The sequence below is a fragment of the Oncorhynchus kisutch genome, linkage group LG17, assembly GCF_002021735.2.
Source record: "Oncorhynchus kisutch isolate 150728-3 linkage group LG17, Okis_V2, whole genome shotgun sequence".
Classification (NCBI taxonomy): domain Eukaryota; kingdom Metazoa; phylum Chordata; class Actinopteri; order Salmoniformes; family Salmonidae; genus Oncorhynchus; species Oncorhynchus kisutch.
Window position 1 is genome coordinate 31,472,615 of NC_034190.2, and position 27,691 is coordinate 31,500,305.

Genomic DNA, 27,691 nt, shown 5'->3' on the forward strand with positions numbered 1-27,691 from the left:
GACACAACTCTTTTACAATACAAAATGAGAGGGATAAAGCAGGGGTCTTCAAACTTTTCTTGCCCAGGGCCCCAATCATGTTTGCATACTTAAAAGATGTTTTAAAAAATGTTCTTATTTTTATCTAATCCTGTAATAATGAAAATTCAAATAATTAAATAATAAAAGTGTTAAGCTAATTGGGACCGCAACCCCAAATACCTAAACCCTAAACACAACAAAGCAAATCAAGGATTAACCCTGTAGGTAGGAAGAAACCTCCAGAGGAACCAGACTCACCTTGACCCGATGCTTCTTTTCTGGCAGTATGGTCATCTTCACGTAGGGGTCCGAGCTACCCGCCTGCTCGTCCACGGCCGGCAGACCCTGGGCGCCAACAATGGTCACCACCAGCGCCTTCTTGGGGAAGTTGTAGTCCACGGACAGGCTGAGGGTGCCTAGGGCAGCGTGCGGCGTGGTGGTGCCCTCCCCCTGGCACGGAGTAAAGGGCGAGGCTGTCTTGCTGGCATCACAGCTACTGCTACTGCTGTTACCTCCGGAGCTGCTCTCCAGGCAGCAGTAGTCGGCTCGGATGGGCAGCGCCCGCTCTAGCCTGGGCTGTCCAGCAGGAGGCATCAGGTGGCTCATCTGCAGGTGGGTGGAGCCGTTGAGCAGGCCCGTTTCTGGGTCAGCGTCCACCAGCATCACCCTTCCTCCCCCTCCACCTCTTCCTCGCTCGCCATTACGACCCCACTCGACGCCGGATCCGCCGCCATTTCGCGAGGAGCCCGGGCGTCGACCCACGCGGACGATCTTCTTGTTACTGAGTGTCTCCGGGTAGATGCTGATTCCCTTGAGCATGTGGATGAACTTGTAGGGCGGGTCGACGGCCGGGTCACAGGGCCCCGATTGGAGCTTGTAGCTGCCCGTCATCTGGCGGTAGCGACGCTGGCAGCAGGTCCAGAGGAAGACGGCCACCGTGACCGAGACCACCAGGACCCCGGCGCCCAGGAAGCCCGCCAGCACCGGGGACACCTCTGAGAGGGGCGAGGAGGGGAATGAGGGACAGGGAGAGAGCAGGGAAATCTTATTCATTTTATGATTTCCTTTCCACCGTTATTCACTTCATTCCTTCAATACTGATGGGTTGAAAGCCTTACTAACAGGTAGATTAGGCCTTCTAAAAAACTGCCTTCAACAAACAAAGGAAGAACAAGTGCGGAATGAAAACACATAATGAAACAGAAGGTTGTATTCCATCAAAAAGCATAATTCCCTGCCTAAAGTGAGAAGATGAAAGGCTGTCAAAAATATGTGTCCCGAAAAGCAGGAAAACTGGTTAAACCTTGTAAAATGGATGGACTTTCAATTTTTTGGAGTATTTCAATTTTTTTCCCCCTGTTCACGTTTCGTGGGGCCTTGCCCCATACAGTCAGTCAGATGAGGAAATTGAAGTTAGTATAAGCCGTTGCAGAAGGATTACAGTATGTTCTACACCATGTTCTACCCGGAGCGTTTAGGAAAACACACAACACCACTGACCTACATTTGGACTAAGCATGTGACCCAGTTTAAAAAGTGACTGACAGCTGATAGAGACATACCCCAAGCGACTTACAGCTGTAATCGCAACAAAAGGTGGCGCTACAAAGTATTAACTTAAGGGGGCTGAATAATTTTGCACGCCCAATTTTTCAGTTTTTGATTTGTTAAAAAAGTTTGAAATATCCAATAAATGTCGTTCCACTTCATGATTGTGTCCCACTTGTTGTTGATTCTTCACGAAAAAATACAGTTTTATATCTTTATGTTTGAAGCCTGAAATGTAGCAAAAGGTCGCAAAGTTCAAGGGGGCCGAATACTTTCGCAAGGCACTGTAGATCTTACCGTGAAATGCTTACCTACAAGCCCTTAACCAACAATGCAGTTTTAAGAAAAATAAGACTTAAGAAAATATTTACTAAATAAAACAAATAAACAAATAAAAGAGCAACAATAAAATAACAATAACGAGGCTATATACAGGGGGTACCAGTTAGTCAAGGTAATTGACGTAATATGTACATGTAGGTAGAGGTAGTGACTATGCAAATAGTCCGGGTAGCCATTTGATTAGCTGTCCAGCAGTCTTATGGCTTGGGGGTAGAAGCTGTTATTCTTAGCAAGAAGCCTTTTGGACCTAGACTTGGAGCTCCATACCGCTTACCGTGCGGTAGCAGAGAGAACAGTCAATGACTAGGGTGGCTGAAGTATTTGGCACCGCCTGGTGTAGAGGTCCTGGATGGCAGGAAGCTTGGTCCCAGTGATGTACTGGGCCGTAACGCATTACCCTCTGTAGCTCCTTGAGGTCAGAGGCCGAGCAGTTGCCATACCTTAAATAGTGGTGCGAAGTAAAGTGCTGCCTAGTTCTGAGGTGTGGCTATGGATGTGAGGAGAAAGGTGAGGCTAAGGACACAGGGAGAGGGAGACTTTTTCTGAAAATATAATTTTTAAGAGATGGATAAATAATATCAACAAACACGTGTGATGGAATATTTGGTATTCTGAATAAAGGAAAACTATTCTATGTCATTTCTATGTTAACCGTAGTAGATGAACATAAGCGGTGCATTATGTTTTGCTAGTTATCAACACAATCAGTGAATTTAAAAGGGTCAAATTATTAAATGAACAGTGCATAGCATTGTGTATTGTGAGTCACTGGAAATGTGTAACAGAAATATAGTTGGATTGATGTTGATATAGACACTGAAAGCAGTCAGGGAACGCTTCACTGTGTCGACTATTAAGCACTACAAGTATTATAATAGGAACAAATCTGAATAAAGTATTGCATTACTGTGGCCATGTTCAGTATAATTTTATATAAAAAAGTAATTCTGCACTTGGCTTGCTGCTACCAGTCATTTTACATTGCCTCTGTTGGGAAAATGACATTGTTGTATAAAACTATATCAGCTGTTTCGTTTGTTTGTGTAGCCTAATAAAAATAAAATCATTGCATGGAGAGAAAAATAGTATGCTGATCTCTAGGATGTACTAGGTGACAAACTTGAAAACACTCATTGTCGTAGAAGTACAGCGCATTGGAAAGTGTTCAGACCTCTTCACCTTTTCCACATTTTGTTACGTTACAGCCTGATACGAAAATGGATGAAATCATTGTTTCCTCTCATCAATCGACACACAATACCCCATAATGACAAAGCACAAACAGGTTTTTAGATTTTTTTGCTAATTTATTAAAAATCAAAAACTGAAATGTGACATTTACATAAGTATTCAGACCCTTTACTCAGTACTTTGTTGAAGCACCTTTGGCAGCGATTAGCTGTGACGCTACAAGTTTGGCAGACAGGTATTTACAGGTACAGGTGCATCAACGCCTGGGACCGAGGTGACTGAAAAACATCTATCTCAAGACCATCAGACTGATAAACAGCAATCACAAACTCAGAGAGGCTGCTGCCTACATTGAGACCCAATAACTGGCCCCTAAATGGGTCACTAGTCACTTTATACAACGGCACTAAATAATGCCACTTTATTCATGTTTACATATCTTGCATTACTCATATCACATGTATATACTGTATTTTATTTATAATGTTTACATATCTTACATTACTCATATCACATGTACAGTGGGTCAAAAAAGTATTTAGTCAGCCACCAATTGTGCAAGTTCTCACACTTAAAAAGATGACAGAGGCCTGTAATTTTCATCATAGGTACACTTCAACTATGACAGACAAAATGAGAAAAAAAATCCAGAAAATCACATTGTAGGATTTTTAATGATTTTTTTTTCAAATTATGGTGGAAAATAAGTATTTGGTCACCTACAAACAAGCAAGATTTCTGGCTCTCACAGACCTGTAACTTATTCTTTAAGAGGCTCCTCTGTCCTCCACTCGTTACCTGTATTAATGGCACCTGTTTGAACTTATCAGTATAAAAGACCTGTCCACAACCTCAAACAGTCACACTCCAAACTCCACTATGGCCAAGACCAAAAAGCTGTCAAAGGACACTGTATTTTATGTATCTATTGTACCTTGCCTATGCCGCTCGACCATCGCTCATGCATATACTTACATGTACATATTCTCATTCACCCCTTTAGATGTGTGTATTAGGTAGTTGTTGGGGATTTTTAGATTACTTGTTAGATATTACTGCACTGTCGGAACTAGAAGCACAAGCACTTCGCTACACTCGCATTAACATCTGCTAACCATGTGTATGTGACAAATAAAATTTGATTTACTTGGGGAGTTTCTCAGACTAGTCTCCCAGTCCATGCCACTGAAAAACATCCCCACAGCATGATGCTGCCACCATGCTTCACCGTAGGGATGGTGCCAGGTTTCCTCCAGACGTGATGCTTGGCATTCAGGACTAAGAGTTCAGTCTTCATTTCATCAGACCAGAGAATCTTGTTTCTCGTGGTCCGAGTGTTCTTTCGGTGCCTTTTGGCAAACTCCAAGCAGGCTGCCATGCTACTTTTACAAAGGAGTGGCTTCCATCTGGCCACTCTACCATAAAGGCCTGATTAGCAGAGTGCTGCAGAGATTGTTGTCTTTCTGGAAGGTTCTCCCATCTCCACAGAGGAACTCTGGAGCTCTATCAGAGCGACCTCCTTGACCAAGGCCCTTCTCCCCACTGATTGCTCAGTTTGGTCGGGCAGCCAGCTCTAGGGAGAGTCTTGGTGGTTCCAAAATTCTTCCATTTAAGGAGGCCACTGTGTTCTTGGGAACCTTCAATGCGGCAGAATGTTGTTGGCACCCTTCCCCAGATCTGTGCCTCGACACAATCCTGTCTCGGAGCTCTACGGACAATTCCTTCGACCTCATGGCTTGGATTTTTTCTGATATGCACTGTTAACTGTGGGACCTTATATAGACAGGTGTGTGCCTTTCCAAATCATGTCCAATCAATTGAATTTACCACAGGTGGACTCCAATCAGGTTGTAGAAATATTTCAAGGATGATCAATGGAAACAGGATGCATCAGAGCTAAATTCAGAGTCTCATAGCAAAGGGTCTGAATACATATGTAAATAAGGTATTACTGTTTGGAACTTTTTTTAAATAATCTAAAAACCTGTTTTCTCTTTGTCATTATGGACTATTGTGTGTAGATTTTCTCACCAATGTTTTTATTGAATCCATTTAAGAATAAGGCAGTAACGTACCAAAATGTGGAAAAAGTCAAGGGTCAAATGTCAAAATGTTCTCGAATGTACTGTAGGTACTTCATCAACTCAAGACCCTCTGAACCCTGTTGTTTTGACAGCCATTTTGACGTTACAAAACACGACTGTATTGTTCACAACATCTATGGCGGCATTTCTTTCAAAACCTCTTTGTAAGTCATCTATTAGAATGGGGCAATAATTAGTGTCGCTCTGGCTCAGGCAAGTCTTGCTTACGTTCTTACTTACAATCTCTTCAGTACTGACTCAATCTCTGTGTAACCTGAGAGAGACCGCCTCTTCACCAACCCTGTAGTCACAAACATGCACACACACTGTAGTCAGTGTTGTAACGAGTCCAAAGAATAACCTGAGTGAGAGCAATACCTTCTTGGTCCCGTGTGGTTCAGTTGGTAGAGCATAGTGCTTGCAATGCCAAGGTTGTGGGAACGTATTCCCATGGGGGACCAGTACCAAACAAAAACGTCTGAAAACTTTTGCACTCGCTACTGTAACAGTTTCATGGTCACATTTTCTAAGGGACCGATTGACAGAGGTACATTGCCTTTCTTTGAGTAAGTAGTGGGTTTTCTGTCTTGTTGCCAATGTTTAAACTACAGTGGGAACAAAAAAAGTATGTGAAGCCTTTAGAATTACCGGGATTTCTGCATAAATTGGTCATAACATTTGATCTGATCTTCATCTAAGTCACAACAACGGACCAATACAGTCTGCTTAAACTAATAACACACAAACAATTAGAATTTGTCATGTCTTTATTGAACACACGGTGTAAACATTCACAGTGCAAGGTGAAAAAAATACAGTTGAAGTCAGAAGTTCACATGAACTTAGGTTGGAGTCATTAAAACTCGTTTTTCAACCACTCCACAAATGTCTTGTTAACAAACTATAGTTTTGGCGTTTAGGACATCTACTGTGTGCAGGACACAAGTAATTATTCCAACAATTGTTAACAGACAGATTATTTCACTTATAATTCACTGTATCACAATTTCAGTGGGTCAAATGTTTACATACACTAAGTTGACTGTGCCTTTAAACAGCTTGGACAAGTCCAGGAAATGACGTCATGGCTTTATAAGCTTCTGATAGGCTAATTGACATAATTTGAGTTAATTGGAGGTGTACCTGTGGCTGTATTTGAAGGCCTACCTTCAAACTCAGTGCTTCTTTACTTGACATCATGGGAAAAGAAGGGCGGAAAAAAATCAGCCAAGACCTCCACAAGTCTGGTTCATCCTTGGGAGCAATTTCCAAACGCCTGAAGGTACCACGTTCATCTGTACAAACAATAATATGCAAGTATAAACACCATGGGACCACGCAGCTGTCATACCACTCAGGAAGGAGACACCTTCTGTCTCCTAGAGATGAACGTACTTTGGTGCGAAAAGTGCAAATCAATCCCAGAACAACAGCAAAGGACCTTGTGAAGATCCTGGAGGAAACAGGTACAAAAGTATCTATATCCACAGTAAAACGAGTCCTATATCGACAACCTGAAAGGCCGCTCAGCAAAGAAGACGCCACTGCTCCAAAACCGCCATAAAAAAGCCAGACTACGGTTTGCAACTGCACTGGACAAAGATCGTACTTTTTGGAGAACTGTCCTCTGGTCTGATGAAACAAAAATAGAACTGTTTGGCCAAAATGACCATCGTTATGTTTGGAGGAAAAATGGGGAGGCTTGCAAGCCAAAGAACACAATCCCAACCATAAAGCATGGGGGTGGCAGCATCATGTGGTGGGGGTGCTTTGCTGCAGGAGGGACTGGTGCACTTCACAAAATAGATGGCATCATGAGGGTAGGAAAATTATTTGGATATATCGAAGCAACATCTCAAGACACCAGTCAAGAAGTTAAAGCTTGGTTGCAAATGGCTCATCCAAATGGACAATGACACCAAGCATACTTCCAAAGTTGTGGCAAAATGGCTTAAGGACAACAAAGTCAAGGTATTGGAGTGGCCATCACAATGTCCTGACCTCAATCCTACAAAAAAAATTGTGGGCAGAACTGAAAAAGCGTGTGCGAGCAAGGAGTCCTACAACCCTGACTCAGTTACACCAGCTCTGTCAGGAGGAATGGGCCAAAATTCACCCAAGTGGGAAGCTTGTGGAAGGCTACAATTTAAAGGCAATGCTACCAAATACTAATTGAGTGTATGTAAACTTCTGACCCACTGGGAATGTGAAGAAAGAAATAAAAGCTGAAATAAATCACTCTCCACCATTATTCTGACATTTCACGTTCTTAAAATAAATTGTTGATAAACTGACCTAAGACATGGAATTGTTACTAGGATTAAATATCAGGAATTGTGAAAAACTGAGTTTAAATGTATTTGGCTAAGGTGTATGTAAACTTCTGACTTCAACTGATGTGAACCCTTGGATTTAATAATAGGTTGACCCTCTTTTGGCAGCAATAATATCAACCAAATGTTTTCTGTAGTTGTGGATCAGACCTGCCCAACGGTCAGGAGGAATTTTGGACTACTCCTTACAAAACTGTTTCAGTTCCACAATATTCTTGGGATGCCACAGCATCTCAATCGGGTTGAGGTCAGGACTGACTGGGCCACTCCATTTTCTTCTGTTCAAGCAATTCTGTTGTTGATTTACTTCTGTCTTTTATGTTGTTATCCTGTTGCATCACCTAACTTCTGTTGAGCTTCAATTGGTGGACAGATAGCCTTACATTCTCCTGGAAAATGTCTTGATAAACTTGGGAATTCCTTTTTCCGTTGATGAAAGCAAGCTGTCCAGGCCCTGAGGCAGCAAAGCAGCCCCAAACCATGATGCTCCCTCCACCATAGTTTACAGTTGGGATGAGGTTTTGATGTTTGTGTGCTGTGCCTTTTTTTCCCACATAAAGTGTTGTGTGTTCCATCCAAACAACCGAACTTCAGTTTCATCTGTCCACAGAATATTTTGCCAGTAGCGCTGTGGAACATCCAGGTGCATTTTTTCAAACTTTAGACGTGCAGCAATGTTTTTTTTGGACAGCAGTGGCTTCTTCCGTGGTGTCCTCCCATGAACACCATTCTTGTTTAGAGTTATGTATCGTAGACTCGTCAACAGAGATGTTGGCATGTTCCAGAGATTTCTGTATGTCTTTAGCCGACAGTAGGATTCTTCTTAACCTCATTGAGCATTCTGCGCTGTGCTCTTGCAGTCATCTTTGCAGGAAAGCCACTCTTAGGGAGAGTTTAATTTATTTTACGTTTATTTAACTAGGCAAGTCCGTTTTAAGAACAAATTCTTATTTACAATTACGGTCCATAGGTTAACTACCCCGTATCAACAGTGCTGAATGTCTCAATTTATAGACAATTTGTCTTACCGGACTGACTTTTAGAGATACTTTTGTTACCCTTTCCAGCTTTATGCAAGGCAACAATTCTTCATCTTAGGTCTTCTGAGATCTCTTTTGTTCAAGGCATGGTTCACATCAGGCAATGCTTCTTGTGAATAGCAAACTCACATTTTGTGAGTGTTTTATATGGGGCAGGGCAGCTCTAACCAAAATCTCCAATCTCGTCTCATTGATTGGACTCCAGGTTAGCTGACTCCAGTTAGCTTTTGCAGAAGTCATTAGCCTACAGTAGGAGTTCATATACTTTCCCCAACCTACACTGTGAATGTTTAAATGATGTACTCAATATAGACAAGAGAAATACAATAATTTGTGTGCTATTAGTTTAAGCACACTGAGTTTGTCTATTGTTGTCAAATTTATGCAGAAATCCAGGTAATTCCAAAGGGTTCACATACTTTCTCTTGCCACTGTATGTCTGTATTGTTACTTTTATGTTTACTACCATGGAAACTTGGTTTTTATTTAGTATTTGCTCCACTCTTGTCTCTCTCTTGCATAACACTCATCTCCATTTCCCTCACTTCTATCCATATCTTTCTCTCTCTCTCTCTCTCTCTCTCTCTCGGTGGCCCGTGTCATGGGTCGCCCTGGCAACCGCGGGGCCCCTCTCCCATCGAGCTGGTCAGATGGAGCTGATTGGAATTCAGAGTTTGCCCAGGAACCCCAGAGCGGATGAGAACAGGATGTGTGTTCCACCATCTCCACACAAGCAGCCCTTAACCAGACGCCAGCAACCACCAGAGGGGGGGGGCCTATTCTGAGAAAGTTTCTGTGTAAAGAGAGAGGCTGAGAGATGTTTTTGGCAGACATGGCGGCAGAAGTGGGTGTATGTGTATCTGTGTCTGTGCGTGTGCGTGCATGCATGTGTGTGGTTGACAGACACTGCTGTACAGCTGCACTGATCACAGCTATAATGAGGCCTCAAGAGCTTTGGAGAGTTTCTCCTTGTCTCCTGTGAGTTCTATGTAAAACTCCACAGCATCATGGATAATAAGTATAGGAACTACACCATAAACACTTAGCATACTGAGTGTTCATGCATTTACAAACATTTCTAAAAACACACCCACATACAGCATTCACAAAAAGCCACTGATGCAGATGCATAAAAAACTAAATAAATAAATACCCTGAATTATGCATGCCGTTGTCATGGGAAATTTCATGGAAGTTACTTGTCGTTTTTAATGTAAACCAGGGATCATCAACTAGATTCAGCCGCTGGCCGATTTTATTTCTGGAGTGGATGTTCGGGGGGCCGGAACATAATTACAAATGATTTATAGACTGCAAATTGAGCACAAGAAGCCCAAACAGATATAATATTTGACTTAAACATAATCAGATTCACATTTGCATTCTGATAAGCCACCTTCTACAGTTAAAATCTGTGACTGAAGCCCAAACCAACCTCAGTGGTCAGGAATAACTATGCATAGTCACATTTGCTTAAGGTTACCTACCTCTGTTATAAAACAAAGATGACAGAGGCCCCAGCTATCGACTACAATAATTCTGCACAAGATTTTCTCTTGGAGGAAAATGGAAGTACAATTATAAGTCATCTTGCTTTCTATATATATAAAAAACAGGTTTCGGCAATAGCTGCCTTCATTAACCTTCATGCACCTTGGCGGGAACTAGTAGCCTGGTAAAACCAGAGTGAACACAGCCTTCACGATTGGAAGCAACAGTGAGTTCAACATTAAGCCTGGTTTGACCAGGCCAGTTCTTGACTGGATGACCCCAGATGCTTGAGCCTGCAGCCAGCCACACCCTGGGCCACCAGTAAGCTGCATGTGCAGGGATTTAGCTGTGTGTTAGCAGTCAACATTCATATCCAGCAGTGAAGTCAGTTGGAGGGGCTTAGCAACAGTGCAGGAGGCCCAAAATTGGGTCAGCAGGCACTTGTCCAGTTGTGTGACAGACAGGAGGCTTTTAAGAGCTTTTGGAAAAACCAAAATGGCCAGAAAAGGAAAGTTGCAAACATGGTTACTTGAGGACAGGAAGTGTGTTAGAAATCAAAGGTAGGGGCCTCCCGAGTGGTGCAGTGGTCTAAGACACTGCATCACAGTGCTAGTTGTGCCACTAGAGATCCTGGGTTCGAGTCCAGACTCTGTCGCAGGTGTTTCCTCCGACACATTGGTGCGGCTGGCTTCCGGCTTAAGTGGGCATTGTGTCAAGAAGCAGTGCGGCTTGGTTGGGTTGTGTTTCGGAGGATGCACGACTCTTGACCTTCGCCTCTCCTGAGTCCGTACGGGAGTTGCAGCAATGAGACAAGACTGTAACTACCAACCGGATACCACGATATTGGGGAGGAGAAAAAAAGGGGTTAAAGAGAAAATAAATCAAAAAGGTAGCAGGAAGACGAGAGAGAGAGATGGATCGTCAGGAGAGAAGGAGGAGAGGAAATGGTGAAAGGAAGAGAGAGAGTGAGGAAATGGGGTACGAATGAGTGGTGACATTAGCTGCTAACAGAGTGACAAACAGTGAGACAAAGGATCTATAGCTAGGTCCCAGACTGAGAGTCGAGAGCAAGCGTGCCAGACAAACAGACTGGTTGGGACATTTCTGAAGAGTGACTTCCCTGCGGGCCATGGGAATTCAGAACAGCAGGCGGCTAAACCATTTAGAATATTTTTTGTATTGGCATTCAAAACAGTTACTGGCATCCAATTCTGCTTTCCCTTCTCTCTTTCTCCTGATCCACCAAGGAAATGTTCTCCCTTTTCCTACACTATTTTGTCATCTCTCTCTTCCTCTCTCATCCACTCACTGTATCTCCATAGTGTCTAGCTATCCACACCCACTATCCCCCTCTAGACAAAGACTCAACCCCCCTCTACTCCATTGATCATTGCGACCTCAGTGGGGCTTGAGAATCTGATGATGTCACTTTTTTTGGAGGGTCTTTAAAGCCCAGCTGAGCAGCTCTTGTTGCCTAGAGGCATTCCCCCAGCGAGAGACTGACATTACCCATAAGGTCAAGGTCTAAATGAAATAAACCGTTCAAACCTCAATAGCAATACTGAAGAAAAGGTCGAAATCCAGGACTTACTAATAAAACCAACAGTATCAAAAGGAGCACAATGCTTGAAAGAACAAGGGTGTGTGTGTGTGTGTGTGTGTGTGTGTGTGTGTGTGTGTGTGTGTGTGTGTGTGTGTGTGTGTGTGTGTGTGTGAGAGAGAGAGAATGTGTGTGTGCTCGTGTCTATGCACATGTGTCTGTGCACAAGCAGGGGGCATCCATGATTAATAGACTGCAGTAAATTGTTAATCACGAGCAATGATTCTAATTGTCTGATTCATACACGAGGAGGAGAATGGGGAAGTGTGGGACCGTGGAGGAATACAGGAACACAGAGGAGTGTGACGGTAGGGCAGGAAGAGGAGGACGAGGTTATGATGGAGAGAGGAGCGTTGTGCAGTTACCGAAGAGAGGAGGAAAGGAGGAAATGAGGAGTGTGTTATTAAGGATAAAGTGTGACGTCTGGGCTTAGACTACCAGAAGAGTAGTAAATATAACCAGCACTCCATACTCTGAATTCACTCATTCTAACCACTAAATGAATGGGCAGGTACCAACAACGTAACCACATGTAACATTGGGATTTTGCATTAGTATATGCATCAAAAGTCCCAATGCAAAGTGACCTCCCTTTTCTATTGTTGGCGTTATTACATAAAACCGATTAGAATTCCGAAGTATCGGCGAAGTCCAGTCGGGAAAAGGTTTTCCATGGTGTGATGTAATATAGAGGAACAGGTAAGCCAGCCTGATCCTATAATGTAAACTCCAACAGAAATGACGTCAAATCTATAACTTCAAATTAATCAAAATCGCCATGACTACTGGTTTCAACAACATTTTCAGCCAACTTACAAGCAAATACTTTTTGAATTTATTGTTACAACAACTTGCAAAATTGCTAGCCAACTAGTCTGCTTATGTTAGCCATACTACCCTTCTTACGTTAGCACTGAATGAGTCAGCCAGTTGCTATCAACAGCTAGCTTACAGCTACATTAAAGTAAACCAACGTTTAGGAAATACATAACGCCATAATATTAGCTACTGTATATGCAGTTATTTTAGCCAGCAAGCTAGCCAGCCAGAGTTAGCTATTTAGCCAACTAGCTATTAGCTTAGCCAGCCTAGCCAACCACCACAGTTATAGTCAGTAAGCTAGAATCCAACTTCTGGAGACCAGCTAGAAAAAAAACAAATACAACACAACAAAAAAATAACTGCAGATTAAAAGCAGAGAGAGCAGAGACTTACAGATTGAAGGTTGGGGCCCATCCGATGGTAAAACGTTTAAAAGAGTGCAGGCTGAATTAGCTACCAAAGTGAGGGGGAGGCGAGTGCTTCACCGGGCAGAAATCCAAAATAGATAGATTCTAGATGTCTGTCAACTAGCGTGCTAGCACTAAGCCAAGGTGGAAAAAGTTACAAAACTCATGTAGCCTATTTCATAGCGAACATGGCAAAAGTAGACAAAACAAAAAGGAGAACAGATGTGGTACTACACAATTAAAGCAAGTAGGTATGATATTCTTTCATTTTAAGCCCATGGCAAGCACTAGAGCCTGCCGTGCCAACAGGTTCTCACTAGATAACACAGCCACAAAGTCTGTGAGAAGCATGATGTGTGGTCGACGGTTTGCCAGCTCGAGCTACCTACAGAGCTAGCATACAAACTCGGTTGCAGAGTAGATCCTCCATATGAGAAATAGTGCATTGTGGATAGTTTAGAAGTTATCTGGAAATAATAAACATAACTATGTTAGAACTTATAGGTAACCAGATCATGACTGCAGCTAAGTTACTAAGTCTTTGACCACACTGTGTTGTTACATTGGTGAGTAAAATCTCATGCTTCCTACCCTTTCAGTGCCAAACCAACCAGGATTGACCACTAACTTCAGGAAAGGTGATGTCAAGGTGCGAGGAAATAATACCTTCCTAAGTAACTCCACTCCAAAGAGTTGTGTGTCTCAAGTATTCTTCAAATAACCCCAAAACTCATAGAAAATGTTCTCGTAAACACACCCGTTTCCCTCTTACATGTACAACATATGGCACACAGACAAAACACATCTGTAAATGTCCATCTCCCCTACCGCCATCAACACGCTGGGGTAAACCACTGCTGCTCGGCTTCTCATAGGACTGAGCTAATAGACTAGCTAAACCCCCTTTCACACAACGTTAGCTTTCTCTGTGTGTGTTTCTTCATCCTGAAATCTCTGTGAATATGAGTGACACAGACAGACACCGTGTCCCGAGGTGGAGTGTGCTGTTTTTCACCACTGGGACAGAAAGAGGCTTGTCACTCTGACACCAGTCACTATGGCATTAAATCACAAGCTCTGTTCGGCACTGCCACTGCGGCTATGCCGGACACACTGCAGAGAGAAGGAACGGAGAGAGCTGGAGGGAGGGGAGAGGTAGGACTGTGTGTCGGCTCACCCCCTCATCCAGGCTAGACTGCCTCAGTAAGAGATGTAGCCCTGAAGAGATAAAGTCAATAACATAAGGGTACTAAACAAGGAAAACCTTTTAAGTGACTTATACCATCTTCATAAGACATCTAAAGGTGTTTTACATTGCTTATGTTATGACTGTGTAATGTTCTCATCAAGTACATACACTACGGGTCAAAAGTTTTAGAACACCTACTCATTCAAGGGTTTTTCTTTATTTTTACTATTTTCTACATTGTAGAATAATAGTGAAGACATCAAAACTATGAAACAACACATATGGAATCATGTAGTAACCAAAAAAGTGTTAAACAAATCAAAATATATTTTATATTTGAGATTCTTCAAATAGCCACCCTTTGCCTTGATGACAGCTTTGCACACTCTTGGCAATATGTACATTGCACATCCAACTACCTCATCCCCATACTGTTATGTATTTATCTTGCTCCTTTGCACCCCAGTATCTCTACTTGCACATTCATCATCTGCACATCTGTCACTCCAGTGTTTAATTTGTATATTGTAATTACTTTGCCACCATGGCCTATTTATTGCCTTACCTCCCTTATCTTACCTCATTTGCACACACTGTATATAGACTTTTTTCTACTGTATTATTGACTGTATGTTTGTTTATTCCATGTGTAACTCTGTGTTGTTGTATGTGTCGAACTGCTTTGCTTTATCTTGGCCAGGTCGCAGTTGTAAATTAGAACTTGTTCTCGAAGAAATCCGGAACAACATCCAGAAGTGTCTATAAGCAACAAAGGTCAATATCGATAGGCTAAAAGCAACAAAGGTCAAAGGTCAATTGATCGGCTAAGAAGGATATGTACAGAAGATTCAAACTACAAAAACGGACACTAGGAACTGTGAAGAGACTAAATACACTAAGAAACCGAGTTGGTCAGTCGTAGACAATCTCGTCTGGTTTAAATCCTAAAAGGACACTCACTTTGATTATTCCAATATTAAGTATGGTGTTCCACAAGGTTCTGTGCTAGCACCTATGCTGTTCTCATCAAATACAACTCTTACACGCAAACCACACCGGACACACTGCGCGCGTGAGCATTGCTAAATCAATTTACACATACATGTTATTCAATCATTTCTAACTTATTTCTCACCATAGCTCTCTGTCTTAGGTGCAGACTATCCCTCAAATAGCTCATATTCGGCTACTCCCTGACTCAACAAGTCTTTCTCCCTGCCAGTCCTTCAGGTAACTCCTACACCATGGTTTTGGATCCAAGATGGCATTGCAGGCTGGGGATCTTAAAATATCTGCCCTCTTTTGCATCAAAGACTGCCAACCCACACACCCACCGTCATCCCAACTATCCCCTCTGTCCACATGCATGCCTTGGATAATAAGTGATGGTGTGTAGTGATGGTTAAGAATAGAGTGGGGTCCAATGGAACACAGTTTCACACTCCAATGTCGTTTTCAAACTATATCACGGCGAACCAAACCATACTGTGCTCGCTCGGGTATACGCTGATGAAAGTGAACACCCCCACAGCATTGTTTTTCAACTTTTGCATGTTATATATAATATATATGGCCATGTTTTCATGAATTTGATGATATGATCTTGAAGCCCATTCAAAACAGTATGGGACTGGATACGGAAGTAAAGCAGAAGGGGTCATCACATTCACATCGTATTTCATTTTCACATTGTCCTTTCCAGAACAGTTACAGCAACAACCAGGCCAGCTCAGTACAGCTTGTTTTGGCTCGGCTCAGCTCAGCAGTGTGAGCCCTCAGGTGGGGTAAACTGCAGCTGTTCCCTCCAGCTTTGGCACTGGCCTCAACTCTGAAGGAAAGTCCTGAATCAAAGCAAAACCATGCACGTTGCTCTGGGCGATAGCTATCTGCTAAGGAGAGGAATTATGGTAATATGAATTTAACAATGCATATAAATTGGTAATGAAGAGATGATAGAACATAGAGTGCTTTTGTTGGTGTAATTAGACTCCCCACGCCCTCTCACCGAGGAGCTGCTCTAACACTCCTGACACAAACAAACACACATTAGGGCCTCACCCATCCACTGCAGACAAAGAACATAATAATTTTCTCAGGAGCTAATTTATTTTTCGGGGACTTTGTGCAGGTCAGAGGAGAGGAGAATTTGACTGTTTCTTACTGCTTTTGTCAATGTGATATGTCCCATTAGTTGTCTACACTGGTTGCTGTATATTGCGTAATTGATTGCTGAGTAATTGTAGGTGTAAACCATATATTTATACAGTAGGCTAAATATATGTGTGTGACTGGGTGTAGCCAGTGTTGTTTCAATTTTTGTCCACTCATTCTCCAGTCATTCTCTAAATAACAACATATTCTGCACAAGGTTAAGCCCCATAGCCGGTGTTTTAACTCTGACAGTGATACGTGATGCACTATTGGCAAAACATCCATCAATGCTTCCGACAGTCCCACGGTTACATACACTCATTCTCCAGTCATTCTCTAAATAACAACATATTCTGCACAAGGTTAAGCCCCATAGCCGGTGTTTTAACTCTGACAGTGATACGTGATGCACTATTGGCAAAACATCCATCAATGCTTCCGACAGTCCCACGGTTACATAACTAGATTACAATGAGCACTCGAATTGATTGCCCAGCGAGTGAGGTTTTTGGAGAGATGTGAGACCACCCACCCCGCCCAAATGTTCTGTTAGGCTATGGACAACGGGTCCAGTTCAGGAATTCGGGTAGATGTTCATTGAAACAATAGAAGAGCGAGCAGTCGGGCATGGTTGATGCCAAGCCTCAAGAATAGACATAACGTCATCATCCTCTCTAACCCACATGCGCAGTCAACGCCATTAGAGAAGGCTGGAGAAAGCATGAGCGCAGTAGGAGCCGGCCAAACAGGTCTCACCCATAACAATAAATACGTACCGCACAATAAATATGTACTAGAAATCAACTTTATTTGTTTTTACATAATGTCAAAAGGCACATTTTTATTCAGTCCATTTCCCTGCCAATATTCCCCCTTCAAGCCAAAATCTGACGAAGCAGTATTGGTGACTGCCGGGAACTAATGCACGCATGACCACACATTTTCATATACATGCCTATTTCTAATCCCAACAAATTAAACAAATTAAACATTAGGCCTATTCCCCGTTTTAAAATTATTAGAATTTGTTGACGCAGAGTCAAGGCCTTCGCTGGCCTGTGTTCTCAACAACTTTATATATATATATTTTAAATGTATTCCAGTTGTTGGCTGAAAGCTTTCTAATCATCAGAATAACATCCATTCTAGGAGATAAACCGTGTCTTATGAAATATTAAATAGACGTGTGCCATTTAATTTCAAACATCAAATTAATTGAATATACAAAAAAAACTAGGCTTTGGGGGAGATAATTAAAGTACATGTGTAGAGAATAAACAACACATTTAGCACCTGGCGTCTTTCAGCCTTTCTAGGCCAACATGACACCATTTAGAATCTGAGGAGAACCTGAGAAACACTCATTTTTCTTCGGCTAGCCTAAAACAGTTGGCTGGCATCCAATAAGTAGCCTAAATACAGCTGTTTTTCGTTAATTATTATGAGGAAAAATATGTCTTACCATATGCTGGTCTTAAATTGGTTATCTCTGTCATTTTGGGGTTGAAATGGCTGTGTTGTTGTCAGAAAAAAAGATTAAAAGAAAACAATTAAAACTCGCAGGTTTCTATTTTATTTCCATGAATGTTCTTGTCCCTCCGCTTTTTCTTAAGGTCAGATGAGACGATGTTTGACCGTGTTATATTCTTCTCAGTCCGAAATTATTGTTTTGATCCTGTCGCTTCTCAATGATGCGCTCGGGATGGCATTTGCGCTTGCTTCTTCCCACTCCAGTTTCGAGCTCGGGTGCGGCTGCTGAGCGCGACTACTACAACCAGAGTTGGTTCCCCCCCCCCCTGATAACGGGGAGTCTAGGGGAGAATCTCAATTGATTCACTTGATTCCTCGCGTCCCCTCTTCTCGCTTCTTTCTCAAAACACATTGGATGAGAAGGTCAGAGGTCCAGCCCCTCCAAACCTTCTCATCCAATCATATCGCCCTTCCCTGCCAAGAACTGCCAAGACGCTACCAAGAATTGGCGAATGAGAACAAAGCACTGGAATTGGCCACAAAGATGATAGGGACCCAGAAGACGATAATCTTTTTTGTTGTTGCACTAGTTAAGTACAACTGTTTTTCACAGTATAGCAACCAACTTTAAAAAAAATATGGATGTTGATGTACTCTTATTTTTAACCCCTACAGATGTCAGATCTGAACTTGATCACTCTTTTGTCTGCTTTTGCATCATGAAATTCAAACGCAGTTGTCGTTCTCTCCAGGCTGGGGCAGTAGAGTCATTGGGATCAGGTCTGCTATCAAAATAATATTCTCTCTCGCTCTTTCAAACATTAGGCCTAGATCCTATTACTGCAACATTCAAATGTACAAAAATGGATCTGCCATGTAGCCATACATGTCAACAAACATAATTTTGTTTGAGCCCTGAATGTTGATTGGCTGACAGCTGTGGTATATCAGACTGTATACCACAGGTATTTTATTTATTTATTCAAGATCAGTTAAGAACAAATTCTTATTTTCAATGACGGCCTAGGAACAGTGGATTAACTGCCTGTTCAGGGGCCGAACGACAGATTTGTACCTTGTCAGCTCAGGGGTTTGAACTTGCAACCTTCCGGTTACTAGTCCAACGCTCTAACCACTAGGCTACCCTGCCGCCCCAAAACACATATCTTTACTGCTCTAATTATGTTGGTAAACAGTTTATAATAGCAATAAGGCACCTCTGGGGTTTGCAATAGATTATCCCAATATACCACGGCTAATGGCTGTGTCCAGGCACTCCGCGTTGCGTCATGCTAAGAACAGCCCTTAGCCGTGGTATATTGGCCATATAGCACACCCCCTTGGGCCTTATTGCTTAAATAACACAAGATAGATATTGTACTCTACTAGGCTACGACATACAAGCACGGAGTGTCCGAAGATTTTGAATGAACTGTCAAAATTGAATTCAATCGTAGGGTGGTCTAGCAGTTATGGCCGCATCCTTCAGCGTGCCCATTTAGACCTATTGTGTCAGCGTGGGTTTGATTCCCACTAATGATGTATACCCTGGATTGCTGATGCTACAGTGCTGTCAGAAAGTATTCACTCCCTTTGATTTACTCCACATTCTTTTGTGTTACAAAAAAGTGGGATTCAAATGTATTTAATTGTCTTTTTTGTCAATGATCTACACAAAATACTAGAAGTGTAAGAACAATTCTAACATTTGTAAAAAAAAATATATATATATATATATATATATGAAAAATGAAACACTAATATACAGTGGGGCAAAAAAGTATTTAGTCAGCCACCAATTGTGCAAGTTCTCCCACTTAAAAAGATGAGAGAGGCCTGTAATTTATCATAGGCACACTTCAACTATGACAGACAAAATGAGAAAAAAAATCCAGAAAATCACATTGTAGGATTTTTAATGAATTTATTTGCAAATTATGGTGGAAAATAAGCAATCACATTGTCTTGTAATGCCAACAGGTCTCCCCTTTACTAATAGTAAGTGCACAACTCCAACAATTTCCCCCAATCTTCCCGACCAGCGAGTCAAGGAAATTTCAACAAAGTTCGAGGATATTTTCCAATGAAAGTAAAGGACAGTAAATGTTATGAGTAAAGTAGAAAGAAAAGGTTTCAATAGACGATAAGATATTAAGATTTCAAGAAAGGAATGTATATATTTGGCCTTATATTTGACTGAATGAAAGCTGATAATGAGTTTTTTTTTACTCTGCTGGTTTTGGCTGGTCTCGGGAAGAAATGACAAGTCCTCACTGTCCGAGACCAAGTAAAAATGTATCCGACACCAAGACAAGAACGAGAAACTCAATATGTGGTCGAGAGAGAGAGAGGACTCGAGTACTACAACACTTACTGCTAAAAACATAATTCCACTTTGACATTGTGGGGTATTGTGTGTAGATCAGTGACACAACATCTCAAAGTATCTGAGATGCAGGCTGTAACACAACAAGATGTGGAAAAAGTCAAGGGGTATGAATACTTTCTGAAGGCACTGCACCTGAGGAACGCTCAACTCCGTTCTCTTATATCATGGCGGGTTGAGTATTGATAACTGGGGAGAAAATGGCGACTGTCCTTGAATCTGAAAATGCGGCAAGTGAAGTGTGTGACAACGAGTGGACAATCAGAGAAATCAAAGAATGGAACAAAACGAGCCAAAGTTATCGTAGAAGACCTGTTCAATTATGAATTTCTTACTGACCTGTGTTTTGTGGACAAGGAGATTCATTTGGGAAATCCATTTGTATATTTTTATTTGCATCGAGGACTGTGAAGAAGCAGTGGGAAAGGGGGATTCAATCAAGGTGACTAGAAGCGGCCTTGTTATGGTTAATTGTGTCGATGAAGAACAGACGATGTGTGCACTGGATCTGCCTAAATTGTCCATGTCAGAAGTAACATTTATTGACCTTCCGAGCAGGGCGCATGCCAAAGGAGTCATAGCTGGAGTCTCGTGGTACATGTAATGAACAAAAATATAAAATGTAACATGCAACAATTTCAAAGATTCTACTGAGTTCCAGTTCATAGAAATAAATCAATTAGGCCCTAATCTATGGATTGCACATGACTGGGCAGGGGTGCAGCCAATCATAATGAATTTTCCCCCACAAAAGGGCATTATTATGGACAAAAATAATCCTCAGCAGTATAGATGACGAGTACCGTAGTCAGAAAATCCCGGGAGGGGTCAGTGTACATCACCTGACCCGTATGGTAAATGGAAGGGAAGAGAAAAGCCTATCGATATTATTGTTGTTTGAGGAGACTCGACCTGAATATGGGAATTGTAAAGGGTATGATCACATGTCAAATGCTTGCAGACGAGAGAAGTATATTATTGAAAAATCAAAAAATGTTGCAACTGTGGTGGGGATCATACTCCGGACTTCCTTGAGTGGCCTGTTAGGGTGAAGGAGGTTGAGGGGTCAAGGATCAGAGGCTGTGCAGCGGATCTCCTATGTGGAAGCGGTAAAGAGAGTCGAAGGGGCAAGAGGCAACAGTGTTGATGATATGGCGGTGGATGCATTGCAACCAGTTGCTATTGTTTTAAGGTAATCGAGTGATCTAGATACACTCATTGTGAAGAAGGTGGATTTTGTGGCATTTATAACCACAGTGATTAATTGTACAGCACAAGTGTCTAAAAAGTCCAAGAAGCTGCATATCATTATCTGCAGCCGAGAAGTTTATGGGGCTCCAAGACTTTACAGCAGAAGCACTGCAAGGTCTATTGTCGCTAGGAAATGTCCCGCCCTCACCGGAGTTTTCTGACCCTGTGTAGGGACCTGATTAGAATTTGTGCTTTGTTGTTTTTTTTACAGAAAAGCAGGTTGATTTTGTTTAGTTAATTTCTTTCTTGATATTTTGTATGATATTTTATTTATTTTTACCCATGATTTTTTTCTTCCCTTTTTGGATCCTTATTATCCACCCGCACAGTAGGTGGCGGAATGCACATCCAATTGGTGCGAACGCCATTATACCATAGAAGAAGTAGTATCGATAACTGGTCTTGCGATTTGCTCATTCTGAAAATGCTTACCTGTACCTATGTTTGTCCTGTACAACTACAGTCCTGGGTTTGTATCCAGATGCGATCAGAGGTAAGTTGCACTTTAATTACCTTCTGCCGTTTTAAAAATATATTATATATTTCTGGAGTAAGATAAGTATTTCTCAGATATAATTATGTTGTTGAAATTGTGTTTTTGGGGGGGAGTGCAAATCAAATGGCAAAGCAGGGGACTGTGGGTGTTGAAATTCTTACTTTTAATGAAAACGTTTATTGAATACAACCACCCGACCTTTTCCTCCTGTGTTGCTCAACTAGCGGCCTTGACTAGCTACGTCAGTTGAGATTCAATTTGCACAGCCGCATTCGCATTGAGTTGAGCAACACAAATTAGGAAAAAGTTGGTGGTTAAAAGTATGAATTTCAGCATCCTGCGGAAGGGCCATAACTGTATAGGACAAACATACAGTAGGTACAGGTAAGCGTTTTCAGAATTGACATTTTTACAAGTATCGACTGATGGTGATTCAATGTTGTTGCTACCATATCGTGCGACCAGTTATTAATACTCAACTCGAAAGAAAATAACAGAGTTGAGTGGTCCTCAGCTAACACAGAGTGAGAAAGCAATGGAGTCGGGGGGATGCTTGGCTGGACTGACTGGTTGATTTGGCTAACTTTAACTAACTGCATGGTTTACACTGCAGCTAGCTAGCTTAGCCAGTTTATCTAGTGGCAACCTAATGTAATAGCTAGTTAGCTATTGCCAAACATCTGATGAATCCGTTCACTCTTTATGCCAATGACAAGGTGGCTAGTTAGTCAACAAGCAGAGATCATATGGGGAGCTAAAAACAGGAGAGTGTTAGAGTTGCGTCAATTCGAATCTGGTATCAGGATAAATATGACAATGAGTCACAGATTGTATACTATGTATTTTTTATTAGCTAAGCAATAAGTGGTAAATGCAATTTGCGTATATACGGGCTCTCTGTCCCACCTCGCAGGGCAAACAGAGAACTGACTTGTTCCTGACAAAGATATTATAATATACCCTGATGACAGTAGTAGTTCCTGCTTCCGAGCCGCCCTGTCAGAGTAGAGACTGGGCGTGGTTTAGACTCACCCAGCCTATCGTTGATTGTTGTCGTACGAGCTGGTACCAGCCACCGGGCGCTCCAGTTGATAGATGTAACTTGCTGTGAAGAATATCTATGCTCTCATGCTCGATACCGTTATCTCGCACCTGGCTCCTGTTATGTAACAAAAGACCGTTTGTTCTCGCAACACTACGTTCTGAATGTGCCCCCCCAACTCATTGCACAGTCCTGTCTTCATGTTATTCTGTATTTTTCCATCATGAGAAAGGCCTATGGCCCTGAAACTGTTAACAATGTTTCAAGTCAGCTATGTTGCAAAACACATACATACATCCACACAAGCCAACAGCAGATAATATTCAATCACATATATGGTAACGGGCTATAGTGCATAACACAGAATCCTCATAAGAGTCAACTTTGTCAGATTCTGGGTTAACCAAAGCTAGTTAGCTACCTAGCCATTTGATTTGCACTCGCCCCCAAACACATTTTCAACAGCAAAATTGTATCTGAGAAATACTTATCTTACTCCAGAAATATGATATTACAAAGGAAGAAGGTTATTAAAGTGCAACTTACCTCTGATTGTGTCTAGCTACGAACCTACAAACAGAAATATCCTCAGGAGTGATGACGTGCACTTCACTTCAAGAAAAGTGGTGGCGATACGGAGTTCGACAGAACTTTGAAGCCAATGGACTTAAGAGTTTTGATGACAAGTTATTTTGAATACATTTCATAGGTCAAGGGGTCGTGAAACTTTCATACAGACATAACGGGGAAACAATAGTATCGATTCATATACAAAAAAACAACCTCAACTCCAAATTTGGTGTTTTCAAACAACAATGAGGATATAATAATATAAATCTCTGTCGTAACCGGCCGCGACCGGGAGGTCCGTGGGGCGACGCACAATTGGCATAGCGTCGTCCGGGTTAGGGAGGGCTTGGTCGGTAGGGATGTCCTTGTCTCATCGCGCACCAGCGACTCCTGTGGCGGGCCGGGCGCAGTGCGTGCTAACCAAGGTTGCCAGGTGCACGGTGTACCCTCCGACACATTGGTGCGGCTGGCTTCCGGGTTGGATGCGCGCTGTGTTAAGAAGCAGTATGGCTGGTTGGGTTGTGTATCGGAGGACGCATGACTTTCAACCTTCGTCTCTCCCGAGCCCGTACGGGAGTTGTAGCGATGAGACAAGATAGTAGCTACTACAACAATTGGATACCACGAAATTGGGGAGAAAAAAGGGGTAAAATTAAAGAAATAAAAATAATATATATATATATATATGTAACTGAAGTGATTTGGTAAAATGTAACGGAGTGAAAAGTTACTTCCTTCAGAAATGACTTGAGTAAGAGTACAAGTACAGAAAACCACAGAGAGAAACTAGGAAAGTATGTCAGTGGGCCCGATTCAAACCCATGTTACATGTGCCGGGGTCAGCAGCTGTAACCGTTGTGTCACAGGCACTGAGGCACCAATAAGTTATACGCATGTGAACAACTGGCACAACTCTGATATAAAGTGGGTTTGTCACGTGTCCTACTTATATAGTACACTCCGATACAACCTAAGCATTACAAAACGTATATTTGAAAAAGCCACACGTACCAAATAAACCATTACATTTTTTGTTTACCAAATTCGACACGGTCTTTGACCTTCATACAAAAACTCCTGGCTTGGTGAGTGAAAAAAAATGAAATGTGCCACCTGCTGGACAAGATGGATTTTGGGCCCAGTTATTCCTCTCGCTTCGCCTCTTCCTCTCTGTGTTCTGTATAGCCTACACACATCGCTTCCAGCTGCCCACGGGTGGTGATTATAAATATTCATTATTAATTCAAATCCTCCTGCTGCAGGATTATTTTCCTCCTGCCATGAACGAGGTCAAATTAAGATCCAACATCTGTCAATTTAAGCCTCTAGATGGCGATATCTACTAAACAAACATATGTAATTGTTTTAATATGGTCATAAAATGGACCATTTAGCTATTTCATTTTGAGTTGTTTTGTTACCCAAAACATTTTTTTTATAAAACATTTGATTAGACCATACTCCTATTAATCTATGGAAACACATTGAATAATACATTCATACATGGCAAAAAAGGAAGTATGGTTTGAGGTGTTTGAAATGCATAAGAGATATAGGAAAGCATCAGGATTTTTACCTCACACTCACAGGTAACCTTCTCACGAGTCCCGTGAAGATTGTGGGTATTGTAGAGCCGTGAGAAGACATATTTTTGGGATGTCTTCTGGTCTGACAAACACCACTGTAGCTCTATCTTCTTCCACCGCAGATGCAGAAGGCCGACATATGGTGGATTGAGACACAGTCCATACAAAAACCCAGAAGTTTCTAGCTAAACAGACAGATTTTTAAAAAGATTTTTGTATTATTCTGTTTTTCTCAATGACAAATGCAATTCGGCATTGAAAAAAGGCACAAGTTTAAGTTCCACCTGAGCAAGTCTGACCACAAGTCAGAGACCACTATGAATACACCAAATGTGTTTGATGGATCCTGTTTGTCTTATTCTAAAGCCTATTAAGGGGAAAGTAATCAAAAGGTAACTGAAAGTACAGGTATATATATATATATAACTAATGGATTACATTTAGATAAGAGCCTATTACGGATGTGAAACGGCTAGCTTAGTTAGCGGTGCGCGCTAAATAGCGTTTCAATCGGTGACGTCACTTGCTCTGAGACCTTGAAGTAGTGGTTCCCCTTGCGGCTTTTGTGGAGCGATGGGTAACGATGCTTCGAGGGTGACTGTTGTTGATGTGTGCAGAGGGTCCCTGGTTCGCGCCCGGGTATGGGCGAGGGGAGTACTCAGCAGGGTCTGTCATTTCATTGGGAACTGTGCTCTACAAACCCAGCAGCACTTTTTCCCCTCTACCACCCCTACATGCACTGCAATGCATTGATTACACTGTATTTGAAACATCAAATACTTTTTGGGCTATAGATAAAAGTAGAGTACCTGTGTCATGAAATGTGTCTCAAATGAATGAAAATTAATAACGGTGGTGAGCAAAATACTCAATTGTGATACTTGAGTAAAAGCAAATGCTATACAACAAATTCCATATATTAAGCAAGCCAGATGGCATGGTTTATTTTTATTTATTTAAATAATATAGACAGCCAGGGGCACATTCCAACACTCAGACATGATTTACAAGTGCAGTGTTTGTGTAAAATTGAGTCCACCAGATCAGAGGCAGTGGCGATGACAACACATTATATTGATAGGTGATTTGGACCATATTGCTGTCCTGCCTGAGCATTTGAAATGTAATAAGTACTTTTGGGTGTCAGGAAAAATTATGATACTAAAAAGTACACATTTTCGTATTGAATGTCATGGAGTTAAAGCAAAAGTTGTCAAACATATAAAGAGTCAATTACTGATATCCCCCCAAAAAACAACTTAAGTAGTAGTTCAAAGTATTTTTACTTAGTTGCTTTACACCACTGCTGTCGACACACGAACACACAAGCGTGTGTGCATTACTGTGAGGTAGTCTGCTCCCAGACAGACTAAACCACTTCTTTGCTCGCTTTGAGGACAATACAGTGCCACTGACACGGCCCGCTACCAAAACCTGCGGACTCTCCTTCACTGCAGCTGACGTGAGTAAAACATTTAAACGTGTTAACCCTCGCACGGCATCCCCAGCCGCGTCCTCAGAGCATGCGCAGACCAGCTGGCTGGTGTGTTTACGGACATATTCAATCAATCCTTATCCCAGTCTGATGTTCCCACATGCTTCAAGAGGGCCACCATTGTTCCTGTTCCCAAGAAAGCTAAGGTAACTGAGCTAAACAACTACCGCCCCGTAGCACTCACGGGGCAGTAGTCAAGGACCATATCACCGCCACCCTACCTGACACCCTAGACCCACTCCAATTAGCTTACCGCCCCAATAGGTCCACAGACGACGCAATCGCAACCACACTGCACACTGCCCTAACCCATCTGGACAAGAGGAATACCTATGTGAGAATGCTGTTGATCGACTACAGCTCAGTATTTAACACCATAGTACCCTCCAAACTCATAATCAAGCTCGAGCCCCTGAGTCTTGACCCCGCCCTGTGCAACTAGGTACTGGACTGTCTGACGGGCCGCCCCCAGGTGGTGAGGGTAGGTAACAACATCTCCACCCCGCTGATCCTCAACACTGGAGCCCCACAAGGGTGCGTTCTGAGCCCACTCCTGTACTCCCTGTCAGCCCACGACTGCGTGGCCATGCACGCCTCCAACTCAATCATCAAGTTTGCAGACGACACTACAGTGTTAGGCTTGATTACCAACAACGATGAGATGGCCAACAGGGAGGAGGTGAGGGCCCTCGGAGTGTGGTGTCAGGAAAATAACCTCACACTCAACGTCAACAAAACAGATGATCGTAGACTTCAGGAAACAGCAGAGGGAGCACCCCCCTATCCACATCGAAGGGACAGTAGTGGAGAGGGTAGTAAGTTTATGTTCCTCAGCATACACATCACGGACAAACTGAATTGGTCCACTCACACAGACAGCGTGGTGAAGAAGGCGCAGCAGTGCCTCATCAACCTCAGGAGGCTGAAGAAATTCGGCTTGTCACCAAAAGCACTCACAAACTTTTACAGATGCACAATCGAGAGCATCCGGTCGGCCTGTATCACTGCCTGGTACGGCAACTGTTCCACCCACAACCGTAAGGCTCTCCAGAGGGTAGTGAGGTCTGCACAACGCATCACCGGGGGCAAACTACCTGCCCTCCAGGACACCTACACCACCCGATGTCACAGGAAGGCCATAAAGATAATCAAGGACAACAACCACCGGAGCCACTG

The 27,691-nt window shown here is 42.4% G+C and overlaps 1 protein-coding gene across 1 annotated transcript in view; it reads right to left on the reverse strand.

Moving 5' to 3' along the window:
- Positions 1-18,027, reverse strand: part of LOC109907454 (synaptotagmin-11) — a 28,486-nt gene extending 10,459 nt beyond the window's left edge. Inside the window, exons 1-2 of the mRNA XM_031793550.1 lie at positions 17,682-18,027; positions 280-1,016 (exon numbers count right to left, since the gene is read on the reverse strand). Of these exons, the coding sequence (XP_031649410.1) occupies positions 280-1,016; positions 17,682-17,715 (771 nt within the window). The 5' untranslated portion in view covers positions 17,716-18,027. The remainder of the gene's footprint in view (positions 1-279; positions 1,017-17,681) is intronic.
- Positions 18,028-27,691: the final 9,664 nt, after the last annotated feature.